This window comes from Solea solea, chromosome 15 (genome assembly GCF_958295425.1).
Source record: "Solea solea chromosome 15, fSolSol10.1, whole genome shotgun sequence".
NCBI lineage: Eukaryota > Metazoa > Chordata > Actinopteri > Pleuronectiformes > Soleidae > Solea > Solea solea.
This window is the reverse complement of record NC_081148.1, coordinates 15,843,733-15,859,291: the sequence shown is the minus strand read 5'-3', so window position 1 is coordinate 15,859,291 and position 15,559 is coordinate 15,843,733. Positions and strand designations below refer to the sequence as shown.

Genomic DNA, 15,559 nt, shown 5'->3' with positions numbered 1-15,559 from the left:
TCTGAAAATTCCACCCCACAAACTCAGTCCTCATGAAGAGGACAGTGTTTCAAACTACAGCAAAGGTCGTTATCTTTATAAAGGTCACAGGGTGAAATACCAGTATTTGATGTGCCAACACTTAAAGTGAAAACCAAGAGAGTTTCTACTAAAGTTCCATGTGACGCTCAGTCAATTCTGGCTCTGTGGATAAAACTGCATCCATTTAATGTGCTCACCAATCCCAGAGAATGAGAAGATTACATGAATTAAAGAAGATTTCTCTGGGTTGATATGGGGGTGACCTTTGCTCCTGACAAGAGCGAGTGCCTTGCTGTCTGCTAGAACCTAATCAGAGGTCAAAGTCTTGTGTTTGGCTGGCAGAAGCAGGAGTAGCACATTCTGTTTTTGTCCCTCAGTGTGAAAGCTCTGCTCTTCCTGACAACAACACCTCATCCTGTGTACAGAGCTTCCTCGGGCCTGGATTATTTCCAGTTCAGCACCATGCTACTCCGGACTGTGGTTCTGCTCCTTCTTTGTGTGTCCACGGGCATGTGTGCCTCGTTAGTTTCTTTACAGGCTCAGGAAATGGAGAGGGAGAAAGAGGACCTCACTGAGAAGTTAGCTGTTGTTGCTGATGCTGTTGTGGCAGCGGCAGAAGCAGAAGCAGCTGTGGAAAAAGGTGAAGCTGCTGCACTGGACCAAGCAAGTGACACACCTGCAGAAGAGAAACCAGAGGAGAAAATATTAGCAGTGGATAACCCAGAGGCTGACAAACACAAAGTGAAGGAAGCTGAAGATCCAGGAGAAGACAGTGACAGGTCTGCTGGAGACAGCCCTGCTGTGGAAGCTCTCGGTGTCATCCAGGAGCTACCTTCTTCTGCAGAGGAGGACACTGAGATCAAACCAGTCCAGACAAACCAGTCCTCCCACAGACCCTCAGTGAAACAGGATAATAACACTTGGGGCCTTAGCTCAATTAGAAATAGCTTCCAGGCTGCGCACGGATACTTTGACTCCCTGGTGGAGCTGGTGGGTGGTCGCGATGGTGTGTGTCAGTACCGCTGCAGATATGGTAAGACTCAGTCTCTTGACTTAATGCACCGTTAAAGCCATAGTGTGTAACCTTTGGTGATCTGTGTTGTTGTTGTTGTAGTAGATTTTTTTATAAGCAATTGAATATTGGGCCAAAACATGGTGCCTTAAAACATCTTCAGTCAGAACCAAAAACCCGCGTTTGCTGCCTTAAGCTAACAATAATGTGGACGTTGTCTTTAATCAGCAGCTTGTTATGAAGACAAATGTGTGTAAGACACATACTCGTACTGTTAATATTTATCGTTTACTGTTAAATTTCAAGAATTACTGCTTCTTCTTAGAGCCTACCATATGCAAGTCATTACTTACTCCCCCAAATCCATGAAAACAGCAGTGTTTTTAATTTTATTTTTCAAACCAAACATTTAGTTTAGGTTAATTTTCAATTCTCAATAAGTTGAGTTAATCATCTGCCGGGCCAGATACTGATGCTGGCGGGCCAGTTTTGGACCACGGGCCACCAATTGCTGACCACTGCGTGATAGCATTATCTGAAAGCTGTGTCCTTCATCAGAAAATGGGCATACGGTTGTGTGTCTTCTGAAATGATTTGCTTTCGTATCATTTGTGTTTTTAGTCATACTCCAACTCGTTTGCAGTCGTCTGCCGCTTTACTGTTGCTGCTCCATCTGTCCTGACATAAAACGAGAGGAGAACAAAACACAGTTAAACTGTGAGCCAGAGCAGGTTGTGTGAAGCTGACAGGCTTAAATCAGCATCGTGTGAACTCACTTGACAATGGTTGGAATGTCATTTACATCACAAAACTGCAGTTTTATGTTTCTTAGAACAACATGTCTTAAGTATTGTGGCGATAATGATCTCTTAAAGGAGATTGAAATAAATCCACATGTAGGTATGATTACTATAGCGTCATGTGCATTATTTTATCTCTTGAGGTGTCAGATTGAATCAGTTATCTCGCCGTAGTTAATCAATCACTTATGTAAAGATAATTCACATCATGTCCCTATGGCTGCTGATACTGAGAGCCGAATACATTCTGTTTATCAGTGTGGAAAGTGGACGTTTTGTACCTATAGTTACACAATCAATGCTGATCTCAATGACACACACACAGTCACGTAAGAACAGAGACGTGTCGCCGCGTCACGTGATGGCGTTATTTTGTAAATGAACCTTCAAGTTACACATTCAGTTGATTTTCTTTGTTTTCTCAGGAGAAGTTCCACAGCCTCGTCCTGGCTACCAGCTCCAGGAGCCCAACGGCTGCAGCTCCTCTCTGGTGGGATTGCAGGTGAATACTGCTGTAGGTGACCTGTTCAGCCTCCAGCTCAATCATCCTGCCCAAGAAGCTACATTTTGTGTCGTCGTAGCACTCTATACTAACATGTTGTTTTTGACAGCTGGACCTGGGGATCCCTGCTATGACTGAGTGCTGTAACCAGCTTGACATGTGCTACGACACGTGTGGCACGAGCAAGTACGACTGCGACCTCGAGTTTCGCTCGTGTCTGCACGGCATCTGCTCGAACCTGAAGAAGAGCTTGGGCTTTGTGTCGCAGGTGCAAGGTGAGAAGTCTGTCTCTCCTTTCCTTCCTTGCTTCCTTCCTTCCGGCTCTATTTCCCAAGCACATGAGGAAACGGTGGTGATATTTGTATACTAGAAATTATGTTAACACTCTGTCTATCTCCTCTTATTTGGTTGATTTATGCATTGGACTCAAATGGCTGAGTTGTTTTTATGTGAAGCTTCTGCTTCAAAAGCACGTCCAGGCTGCCGTGTGAACATGGCGGCACAAGATGGCAGCCTCAATAAAAGGCCCTTTCCTAAAGTATATATATATACATATATATATTTTTCTAATACTCCAACAAATTGGAACAATTTTATAAATATATTCAGTTTCGCCTCTTAACTGTTACACATAAGACTTTCAATGATTTAAAAAAGAAAAAGAAAAATGTAAAGTTAATCTCTGTCTTTTCTTCTCAGCCTGTGAGTCAGTGGCGGACGTTCTCTACAACACAGTGTGGACTCTGGGTTGCAGGCCTTACATGAACAGCCAGAGGGCAGCATGTGTCTGCGATGGAGAGGAGCGGGATGAACTGTAACACAGAACATTATGAACATTTCCCTTTTTTTTTCTTTTTCTTTTTCTTTTTTAAAGACAAGAAAAGGTTAACATGAGTTTTTGATCGATTATTTTGTACTTCAAAATAATCACAGAAGAGGTTCCGGACCTCCTCGGCGTGACTTTGATCCAAACTTGGTGGAGAGCAGTTTGTGAGCTTGTGGCTGGGCTAGGGTTTACAGTCATGTGTAGGAGATATTTCACACGTGTCCTCTTTACTTTAAAGAGCCGTGTTGTAAAAAACAAAAAAAAAAAAAGAAAAGAAAAAAGACACATACATGGGAAAAGCAGATTAAAAGTTTCTTGCATTTTATTCATACAGAGTATTAAAAAAAAGTCAGTTATCTGAGCATGATTATCAGAACCTCAATTAACTGCTCATGCATATTATAGTCTCAATATTCCATTTAATTTTTAGGCCATTTAGGCCTCCATGACTCCATTACCATAAATTACTCCAAACTAATATCTTTCCTGATGGAACGATATTAGTAGTTCACTGTTCACGGGAAGACACAAGATAATTATGTGCTGCTATTTAACATTTATTAAAAACTGGTTTTGACAATCCTGAAGTCTGTATGTCTTGTGTAAAATGTAACACGCCTCCGTGCTACTATTTGATGTAAGTTATTTGTTGTTTTGTTGTTTCCTTTTAATAACAAATGCATTACAAATTGGTGTTTTTAATGACATGATTGAGTCTAGATTAACTGTCAGGGTGATGAAGCAGTGATGTGCATGATTTCCACCCATGGCACACTGGTATCTCCTTTCCACCGCACTGGTAATCCGGGACACACTCCCCAGCCATCGATTTACCCGAGCACACCAGATATAATACAAAAACACATCCATAGTCCGCCACTGGTGAGAAATATAAACCAATTTTATAAATCCACAAATCTTTAAGCTGTAATCGAGCCCGAGAAATGCTGCAAGGTATGACCCAGAAAAACATCCTTCATGCTGTAGTTGCTACAAATGGACTGTGGCCCGTCCAAATTATTTCTAATAGAAATGCCATTCACTTTAATGTCCGTAAATTGTGCTGCCAGGCAAAGAGGCACAGACTTTGGATGCATTAACGAGAATCTAAGTGATCTACAGCAACATGAGTGACACTGGGAGTGGATAAAGGTTAAGTGCGTGTGTTATGTGTGTGAGGGGGAGTTTAAAAGAGACCGTCTCTCCACATACTGTTTATATTTGGTTGAAAAAAATCAACTGTCAACTGAAATCTAAATGTGGTTTCTGTGATCCTGGCTTGTGCTGTTCCGCCAGGACTTGCTCTTATTATCTGTGTGTAAACGTCAGGACTAAGGCAGGATGAAGATGGGGCCTCCAGTCAGGGTGTGCTGCACCTGAGCGTCCCCGCTCCGAACCCCCCGTCGGACACGCCCTCGGCAGTGTTGGGCACAGCGGGAGTCTCCTGCTCCACACACTAAGACCTGACAGTGCAGGAACACTTGCTGTAAACAAAAGAAATTCAGCTTATTTCAGCAGAAATCCAATTATGTCCAGAGGGGGTACTGAAATATTGAAATAACTAGTCAGTAAAAGAACCACTATTTTGATCACAGAGTAAAAGTAACTATTTTAACAAGGCTGGGGTTCTTTCTTGTGTCGTGCAAAATGTACAAGGGGACACAAATCTCACATGAATTGGTTTTAATTAAATTATTAATAAAATATGTGAAGACATAATGTGTCAGTCAAAATGGGTCAAAGGTCACAAATGCGTTAACTTAAGGTCCCTGAGGACCTTCATTTGCACCAAAGTTTCTGGTGCGTGATTTATTTATTTTATGTTTATTTAATTTTTTTTGATTTAGGAAGTACAAAGTACAGTAAAAGTAAAATGACTTTAACCCTTAGAACACAGAGCATTTTGGCTGCTTTTTTCCACGTCTATGTTTAAACGTCCAGTATATACCTGGGCTATAAGAATGTGCAATAATAGAGTGTCTCATATCCTTTTTTCAGCACTACTTAGGCAATCTGATGAAAAATAATAATAATTTTCACCAACTATATAAACAAAAAGTACTCAAAATGTTTAATATTGGAAATACGTCACAGTTCAGAGTTCACTTGGCTCGTTTTTATGAACAAAAAGAAAAGAAAAACACTCTATTCTGTGACTTCTGCACAATTATTGCTGCTTTATATCACTACTAAAAATGCCATATAAAATGAATCATAACTTTGACTCATCAACACCTAAGAAGACGGAAAATTTAACCCTAACCCTGAATACGGGACCTATAAACACACACCACCAGGACGTCCATATAAGGAGTCCCACGGCAGATCCATGCCACATGTACACTAAGGGTTAAAAAGTACACAAAAAACCGACTCAATGACAGTAAAGTGAGTAAATGTAATTCATTACTTTCCACCTCTGATTACATCATGTCAGTCTTCTGCATTACTGTGCATCACACATACACCACGCGCTCCCAGCATGCATCGTTTACTCACTTGGTTGTCCTTGCCAATGAACTTGAAGACAGGGACCTGGTAGTGTTTAGAGAGCTGGTCCTTTGATGAATATTGTGTCACTGCTTCATCAGAGATGCACCTGAGCAGGAGGCAGCCAAAGCAGGAAATGTAGTCATACAGGTGACCTCCTGAGACAGCGCTCACTCAAAACAGATCAAAGTCACAGAGCGGCACGAAAAACATTTACTCTGGACTTTAGTGGAGAAATGGTTTGCCAAAGTGTTCCCCACATGACAAGGCTGTTTCGATTTCTCTACCTTAAACATTATTGTTTCCCTTCCACATTAATCAAGAGTACGAGGCCCGTGGCATTTTTCATTTGACATTTCCTTGCGGAGATTTCCTGTCCTATAACTGTCAAGCAGCTGATGCTAAGGCTGCGTGGTAACAGCAGCCGGGCCTGATCCAGTTGACATTTATTGTAGGAATTATTTAATGTTGTGGCAATAAAAGAAGTTCTGCTATTTGTGAGAAAACTAAAAAAAAAAAAAAAATGTTCACATAAGCATGACACTAATAAACAAAGGCGCTGTGTTATCACAGTGCCATGCAGTTTTAGTTTTATTTGCTCGGATTATAAAACTGTTGCAATCTCTGCCAAATACAATGCATGTTAATAACATTTTAATTTGTACAGCCCACGGAACTGAAAAATTACATCTGAAAATTCATTAACTTTGTGCCTCTGGAAATGATTTCCATTGACAGTGTGTGTAATAACAACTCATTGTCAAAGATTTCTATTAAAAGAAAGTCTCAATAAAAACCGCTTTGCTCTGTGAATGGATCAGACTAACAGGGGTGGTTTTATATTTTTAAATTACAACGTTGTGAGGCCCAAATATAAGATTCTACTCTTAAATCAATCGTAATATATATATATATATATATATATATTAAAAATAAAAAAATACCAGAGACAAATATGTGAAAACTTGGACAAATGTAATTGGATGACGTGATACTAGATGTGTGGTGTTAAAATAAAATAAAATATGTTTGAGAAATTCAAGGACAGTGCATCGTGTCTTCTTTTCACAACCAACCAATTATTTCAGACACTAGAGCAGTGTTTCTCAAACCTTTTAAACAAAATAACAAAAACTCAAATTGAAAAAAACATTTCTGTTAACTGAAATAAAAACTAGAGTTTAAAGAAAACGATAACTAACTGAAACTGAATTGTGTGTTTACAAAACAAACTAAAATTGCAGCGAAAACATGCTTAGTTTTCATCTTTATAAAGTTATTTCATACAATATAACACAAGCCCTCATATGAGGTGTATTTATTTTTTCTCTGCCGGCAATTTTGAAAAGTTGTATTTAGAGCTGAAACAATTACTCGATCACTCGAAGCTTTTTTCAAGATTAAAACAAGAATTTTGATTGTTTCAGCTTCTTAAATGGGAATATTTGCTGGTTTCTTTGCGCCAGATAACAAAGAAATCATTAAAAACCTTTTGGTTTATGGACAAAACAATACATTCGAGAACATCATCATTTCCAGGTTTGACAGACGCTGATCAACATTTTTTAACGTTTTCTGACATTTTATGGACCAAACAATTACTCAATTAATTGTGAAAATAATCCACAGATTAATCGATTATGAAAATAATCGCTGGTTGCAGCTCTAATTGTATTTTCATTCACAATGAAAACGTTTTCAATTTGTTTTTGTTTTACAATGTGCGACATAAGGCTGTGCAAGTTAAACACAACATTGGTTATGCAGTTAATTGGGTTGAGTTGGTTCACCTAAGCGAATCAAACCTCTCGTCTTTTATTGTGTTTATTCTTGGTTTATTCTTGAGATTGAGCTCCTGAGACCCCTGGCTCACAAACAATGTGATGTGTCTCATGAGGATCATTTATCATTATTTAGGTTATGTTCATGTGTGTCTTGAGTCTGTTGGCTATTTGATTTTTAGCCCAACACACGGACTGCACATTTTGCATTTCAGTCTAATTTCTTGTAGACTGTTACATTTGATCCAGGGATGTTCATCATCGTCCTAAAGCATTTTTTTATGTAGGTTTTATGACACATAAAAAAAAACTATTGAACCCGCTCTAAAAACGAATTAAAACTAACTAATTTCAAAAACAAAAGTCAAAACTAAATAAAAACCAAAACTAATGAAAAACTATTATAACCTTGCTGGGGACTCACTGCCCTGCATGTTTCAATATAAAAATAGATAAAATTATAAATAAAATTAGATAAAAAAATATAGTAATACAGTATTCATTGCATTCTGAGGTAGCATGAGGCATTAAAACTGATAAAAAAAAATGATTCACCCATCTTTGATGAGGTAATACTTAAGAGCCTGGTCAGCTTTGGGGCCTGGTGTGGCGAAGCAGCTCTCCACCAGAGCAGAGAGGCCCTCCACTCGCTCCTTGGGCTCCACCCCGAAGAACAGGGAGTCGTGCAGGCGGAGCTGAGGTGGGGAGTGGTAGGACTCTGAGAACTCTGCGTTCTTAAAGAGCTCCAGAGAGAAGGGGAAGACTCCCTCACTGTGGCCTGCCAGCTTCAGGGCAGAGCTGCGCACACTTGCCTGGTACCTGTCCGACACGTGGTACTCCCTGGGGAACTCACAGGTGACCGGAAGCAACAACTTGCTGGTGCGGACGATCACGTCCCTGCTGCTGCCCGGGTTGCTCCTGGGAAGGCCTGTCACCAGGTTAGTGCCAACAATCTTGTCACCTGTCACCTGGGGGGGGGGGGGTCAACATTTATATCACTTCACAGCTTCTTCGGTGACAACCTCACATGACACACTTTTGAATTACAGTTAAAAATTAAAAAAAACAAAACGACTCCATGTCTCTGACCTCCACCACTGTGCCGCAGGTCTTCAGGCTGAAGTTGAGATTGATGTGCGTGCCGTTGGAGACACCTCGACAAGACGAGTTGGACAGGAAGAGCTCAAGTCCTCCCACAAGGTCCTTAGGGACTGACACAGTAATAGAGCTGGGATCACACTGGACTGGCACTGCAGGAATGAAAAGTGACACTTTTGATTAAGTCATAAATGATCCTGCACTATGTTTAAAAACACTCCGAGGCCACAAACGTTTATGAAGGCTGCTCACTCTTCCACGACATCAGCATGGATCAAAGTCCAAAAATATTCATAATCCACTAACAATAAATTTTCATAGCAATAATGACTTAAAAAAAAAAAATATCTCACAAGGACAACAAATGTTTTTGTTCGGTTAAAACTGAATCCAGAATTAGATCTGAATCATCACAGAACTGAATAATTTCTTCCTATGGTTATAACCTACATGACCAAAAATCTTAACTTTTTAAATTCTCACAAATCAGACAGAGGAAATATCAGTTTGGGCCTGAAGAAATGAATTATGATCCAAATTCAATAATCTTTTTAGATCATTGCAAAGCTTGAGTGTCAACTTAATTTATCGTAATTTATCGAAACAATAATAATCCCACAGAAACCCTCTCACCCTGACATGTGCGTCTGTCCTCTCCCAGCTCCAGCCCTCTGGGACAGTGGCACTGATATGAGTGGAGCAGTGTGGAGCAGCCATGGCTGCAGCCTCCATTGTTAACATGACAGCCATCTATCTCTGCATGACACACACACACAGAGAGAGAAGATTTAGGACACAGTGTATATCCCCTTGCTTGGTTCACCTGTCACAGTAGACTCATACATGGACAGTACCTTTGCAGTGGCGTCCGTCCTCGCCCAGCACGCGACCCGGTCTGCACTCACAGCGGCTGGAGCCTTTGGTGTTCACGCACACCTCAGCACAGCCACCATTGTCCTTCTCGCACTCATTCACGTCTGAACACAGAACATACACCACACCTGGGTCAGGAATTATTCTCAGATCGCTCTTGTTTTAATCGACCGACTGCCAGATGGAGGGAGTTTATTACCACAAGGCAATTCAGTGAGTGGGAAGAGGTTGATAAATCAGCTTTAAAGGAGTTTGAAACACACTTTATAACACTGAGCAGACTGAGAAAGATACATATATACTGTATATGATAAAAAAAGTTTTTTTCTCCCTCTCTAGGGGTCACCATGGAATATAAGGGATGGAATAGTGCAAGACAGAGAGGGTAAAAAAAAAAGGAGAAAGTAATTTCTAAGACAGGGGGAGACAGATTAGGACGATGGGTGAATAATGAGATAATGGCAGTTTACGCGCTGCCCAGGTTCCCACTGCATGTCTGTCACACATCATTAGGTGTACTGTCCACTCTACACACACACACAAACACACATATTGTGATAGGCTCCCTGGAGATTTACCTAAAAATATGACAAATAATCATTTTGTGCCGAGAAGGAAACAAATCCTGATGAGGCCACCTAGATCCAGATCATTTGTCAGCCGAGACACCTGGACTACAATTAGTAAATCAAACAGGACATTTAAGCATTTCAAAATTAATCGGTAGATTAAAGTTTGAGTAACTTAAAGTAGCCGAAAAATATTCATTCAGGGTCGTGCTGAGTAGAGCTGGAGCTAATTCCAGGTGACTAAGGGCAAGAGGCAGGGTACACGCTAGACAGGTCGCCAGTCCACAGCAGGCTCAAACAGACCTGATCTATAACACTCACACCTATGGTCATTGAGGGTGTCCAATTACCCTAATCCCCAGTCTGCATGTTTTTGAACTGTGGGAGGAAGCTGGAGAGGAACCCACAATGGAGAACATGCAAACTCCACAAAGAAAGACCCTCCGTTGAACCAGTGACCTCCTTGCTGTGAGGCAACAATGCTAGCCACTGCACCACTTTATAGCCCCTATAGATTAATAATATCCATTTGAAAATCGATCCAAATAAAAATAATGGCTGGATGCTCACGGTTCAGGAGTCTATCTGACACTGATGTGGCGGTGGGGCTGTGATCCACAGGTGAACAGACGGGTTTATTGTTTAAATCCCTGACAATAGGACAATATAAATGCAAATAAAGAATAAGATTCATTTTCAAAGCGCTCAAAAAGCTGCGGGTAAGACGATGTATGTAAATACATGTAATATACTGTATCTGTACATTATACTTTCAAATTCTGCCCCATGTTGAATATTTTACTAAGAATAGCATAAAAAAAACATGCTTCACTTTACATCCAGTCTGTCTGAGTTCTCTCGTTATTGTTTTAAGAATCAATCTCCAGCTCATCCACTCCTGCTTATCTGTTGTTGTCACTGTTATCTGTCATCTCTCTTCACCCCCTCTGTCTCTGTCTCTGTCTCACCCAGGCACGTTTGTCCGTCTGGTCCCAGCACAGTTCCAGGTGCACAGCGACAGTCGGACTCGGGACACGTGGGACCTGCACAGTCCACCTCATCACAGATATCGTAGAAGTCTGTGCAACAAAGACATAAATCATGAAGAGTCACACTTCTTGGATGGGGGGGGGGGGGGGGGGGGGAGGGTTAGTTTTATACAGACAGGTTCACTCACAGCCACAGTAAACATGGAAGCAGACCGAGGGTCTGGGCAGACGGTAGACAAAGTACCCCCCGGCACAGGCCTTCACGTCTACACTGGCGTTCCACTGGCAGCAGTTGTCATTGTAGCTGGCGCACACAGACAGGGTCACGATGCCGTCCTGGGGTCGAGGATGGCTGCCACTGAGCCAGACTGGAGCGTGCGTGCCACAGTGGTTCTCAGATATGCAGAAGGTGGGCATGGCATCCCCAGCCATGCCAGTGAAGCGGTACCATTCTCCAGACATGTGGCTGTCACACAGAGGCACTCCAGACGACTGGTTCACGTGGAACTCTGTGTTCCTCCACGGCTCGTTCAGGCTGATGTAGGCAGAGCACGGGTCCACGGCTGAGATTTCAAAAAAAATATTCTTATTATTCATGTTATCTGTATTCTATTACACCATTTATTTTAACATCTTTTAATCTTAAACTTTAAACTGCATTTGTGTATGAAAATCCCCCTATAAATAAAATAAACCTTATGTATACTTATGATGTAAATGTGTATTTTAAAATATGGAGGACAAAACAGGGAGACAGTGTAGAAACAGACAAGGCAGAGAGTTACTGTTTAGATTAAGTAACACTCCTTAAATGGTTACTTCATCCAAATAATGAAGAAAAGACAACAAACAAAAACAAAAGTCCTTCACTTGATCTCATTCTGACAGTTTTCAGATCCAGCCAAAGCAGAAATCTCTGCAATAACATTATGTGCATTGTTAAGTACCACTGGATGATAGAAGATGGCTGTTTGTCATTTGAAAAAAGGCTTTAGCAGTGATTTTGACGGAGAATAACACGATTAGTTACTTTGGGAGAATGTCACTGTCTGCTCAGTCTACAGACAAGCAATAAATCCCTGTTTTGTACCATGCAGCAAACCTTCATGCCGTCATGATAAACACAGTCGATCCTAATTGAACTAAAAGCCAACATTTATCCAGCATGTTTTGCCAGTGGTGACTTCAGAATCAGGAGAAAGAGCGGAGGAAACAAAGTGCAGCAAAAGCATGGACGCGCTCTCACTTGGTCGGGCCCTGACAACAGTGTGATTAAGAGGCAGAGGTACAACAAATACTGAAGTACAGACATGAATGATGATTTGAGAGGATGGCGCGGGCCTCGGTAAGAAGCATCTGGGATGAAGACACAGCGTGAGGTCCATCGGCTCAGCAGTAAAGCGTCTTGTTTGACAGGCCGGAGCCAGAGAACATGACAGCAGTCAAGCAGCACATACAGACAGGGACACTTCAGTGGAGCAGTAACCCGCCACTGTAGTTAAGGTTCACAGCTTTCCATTTATTAATCACTCGTCCTCAATCAAACTACCCTGTCAGGCAGTTGTTTAGGGAGCGCTTAGCAACGTTCATGAGAAGCCAAAACTGTGATCATCCTGCTTTCTTTCTAACTTTTCAAGTGCTTGCAGTCCCCTTATCCCTATGAACGTTTAATGTATGTTTGTCTTTTATTACTAAGTCAATAAACACAAAATTAGGAAAGTCTTCAGTAAATAAAATGTTCAAAATGTTCTATTGATTTAAATATTCAGTCTATATTAAAATAACTAAAGGCAGGACTTTTCAATTTAACATTTCAAACAATGATTTAAACTTCAAGCACACGGTCCATTTGATGTGTATTTGGTGTACTGTTATGACGTCAGTGAACATAACTAAACATTAATGAAAAACACATTCAATAGAAATTGTTCTTCGTCTCCCTCCTCTTCCTCTTCTTTCGGCTTCTCTCTTTAAGGGGCGCCACAGTGGATCTTCTGCCTAATAGATACTGCTCTTGCTCAGTAGCGGCCCATTTAAAGCACATTTCAGCCATAGTCCAATTGTATGCAGACGTACTGCTTTACTAGCGCAATGTTGTTCTTCTTTTTCTTCCATCAGTCATGGGTGAAAAATGCGTCGCTCTGTGTTCAGCGTGGGAACGTCGCAGGAGACATGAGAACAAAACATGGCTATATTGAGCTGACAGTCTCCTTCACCACCGCGTGGGCTCATTTGGCAACAGAGTGGACGCAACATTCATTATTTATATTTAACAGTTACGGAAAACTCTATCTCACTGCTTTGCAAATGAGGAAACACCCGAGGCAGAGAAATGCCTCTGGTGTAAAATATCCTAATGAGAATTAAACAGAATTTAACTGCGTCATCTTCAATGAAAACAACTTTCTCTGTGACAAGGGTGACAAGAGATTTACACTTGTCCGTACTGCTGATAACACAAGCAGACAGGAAAGCACACTCATCTGTTTATTACAAATGATGGTAAGAAACTCTGCAGCTTGGGTGTAGAATTACGCGTTTCTTTCGTGCAATGGAACACATTTTATGGCCATAAATGATGTCCCTGCATTTTCTCCTTCCATCCACTAATGGACTGTCGATCCTGTCGCAACCTGCTGCTCCAGTAAAAGTAGAAGGATCCACTTAAGCTCACAGAATAAACGAGCAGTTTTGGGAACGTACAGTTGACCAACTGTGCACCACCTCAAGCAGCACGGAGTGGGCAAAAGAACAAAGCTGACTCATGAGGGTGTATGTTAATGGGGGCCTTAAATCTTCCAGATGGGGCTTGAATAGCTTAATATGGCTGTTTAGGGAATGCAGAGCTGCACCAGACCTGTGTCCGACTCCTGCATCACATCTGTTCAGATGAGTATGAAGACCATCAACAAAACGGTGACTGTCGTTCCATATGTAGATATAAAGATGACAATATTCTGTGCATTTCTGTGTTCTAACGAAATATTACAAAAACAATCTGATGCACCCGATGCTTCATCTAGAATCATCAAACTCCTTCAATCGCCCGGCTACTTTTGTCAATAGGCTATTAAAACTCATCCCATCCATCCTGTTGACGTGTCATTTCAATAAGATAAAATGGAGACTGATTTTATTTTGAGTTAATGGCACATTCTCATTCTGAGGCTGGAAATTAAACATAACATTAAAATAAATGTATGTGTTTGGCCTTGAAAAAAAATTTAAAGTAACCCATTATTTAGACCATAGTTGTGTATAGATTATATATCAATATAATGAAAAATGTATGTGTTTTTTTTTAAATAGGATTAGATGACAATGACACAGTAAAATATCGGCTTTTTACTTTAACCTATTTTACAATAAGAAAAAAAAAAAGATATCAAAGAACAAATAAATCATAATAAGGATTTGTCAGGCACGACATGAAATGAAATGTTTCACTCACCTTCGCCTGCAACGGCGAGATACTCCTGCAGCAAACGGATAATCACCAAAATAATCATGATATAATTTTTGCTCTACACTTAATCTAAGCTCGGTGAATATGCTCGTGTCCCTCCTGGTTCATCCCTTTTATCTGTATGTGTCTTTCTCACCTTGACCCCCTGATCTGCTTCTCCCCAAATTGGGACCGTCCTCCTATTGTTTCAGCTAATCAGTTGAACATGCTCTTCCTTTTTGTTTTTTTCTGTTGTCATGTTGAAGAGAAAAAGTGTGGTGACGGTTGTTTTGTCTGTCTTGTGTTTCCCTGATCCTCCCACATTTAAGAGACAAAGACATGGCAGCAATGAGTTCATCTTTAAATCAATCAAATGAATCTTCTATGTGCTGTGCAGAAAGTGTGCTCACTGCATGGCAACACCAGCGTTTGCACACTCAGGACTGACCATGGAGTTGACTGAGACGCTCGGTGAGGACAAACTGTGCCCGTGGAGTGAATATGTTCTTATCTAGCTCATTACCCGAGTACTAGCTCAGACCAGGAAACGTGTAAGGTTTCATTTAGAAGCTGTCCAAACTAACCAGGTGCTCGCAGTTTTTATTTCTTATATGTAATCAAATCAATGGAAGCATTACTCAGCGAGGCTGCTGCAGGAAATGGGGCGGAACACGCCATTCTTGCTTTGTGATTACTCCTGGAAATAAGATACGATTCGATTCAGCACTTTACAACACTATAACCACAGTGCGGGATAAAAGCCATGCAGTATGAACTGTAGCGCCTTTTATACTTTAATTTTGCTCAAATGAGATTTTCTTTATCTTGATATTGTTTTAAACGTTTGTTGTGATACAGATTTGCATTCATTTGGTCCTGGCACCAAAGATTTATCGCATCTTCCTCCAGGGCCAGCGTGGGGTTTGCACTGAAACGTCTCAGGATTATTTGCAAATGTTTACAGTGGGTTCACATCATAAAAATAAAACAAACATAATATTTAAAAGGAATAGATTGCAGCCTTTCGTACTCACTCATCTGAAGGTCACAGGGGGCGCTGGTGCCAATCCCAGCAGACATAGGGGGAAAGGCAGTGAACAACCTGGACAGGTCGCCAGACCATCACCACAGGGCCACATGGAGACAAACAACC

The 15,559-nt window shown here is 41.0% G+C and overlaps 2 protein-coding genes across 3 annotated transcripts; one reads left to right on the top strand and one right to left on the bottom strand.

The window, feature by feature from the left end:
- Nucleotides 1-363: 363 nt before the first annotated feature.
- On the top strand, nt 364-3,743 carry pla2g12b (phospholipase A2, group XIIB). Of its 2 annotated transcripts, none has more exons than XM_058652296.1 (4): nt 364-1,054; nt 2,259-2,347; nt 2,445-2,610; nt 3,035-3,743. In XM_058652296.1, exons 1-4 carry the CDS (start codon nt 484-486, stop codon nt 3,151-3,153), a joined length of 945 nt encoding a protein of 314 aa, XP_058508279.1. In that variant the 5' UTR covers nt 364-483; the 3' UTR covers nt 3,154-3,743. The 2 variants fall into 2 exon arrangements, with proteins under 2 accessions (XP_058508279.1, XP_058508281.1); XM_058652298.1 differs by having other exon boundaries at nt 365-1,054; nt 2,259-2,335.
- oit3 (oncoprotein induced transcript 3) lies at nt 3,466-14,512 on the bottom strand. The gene is made up of 9 exons (XM_058652295.1): nt 14,413-14,512; nt 11,150-11,524; nt 10,941-11,051; nt 9,385-9,507; nt 9,164-9,286; nt 8,522-8,682; nt 7,988-8,400; nt 5,661-5,760; nt 3,466-4,645 (listed from the first exon to the last, which is right to left on the bottom strand). Exons 1-9 carry the CDS (start codon nt 14,468-14,470, stop codon nt 4,493-4,495), a joined length of 1,617 nt encoding a protein of 538 aa, XP_058508278.1. The 5' UTR covers nt 14,471-14,512; the 3' UTR covers nt 3,466-4,492.
- Nucleotides 14,513-15,559: the final 1,047 nt, after the last annotated feature.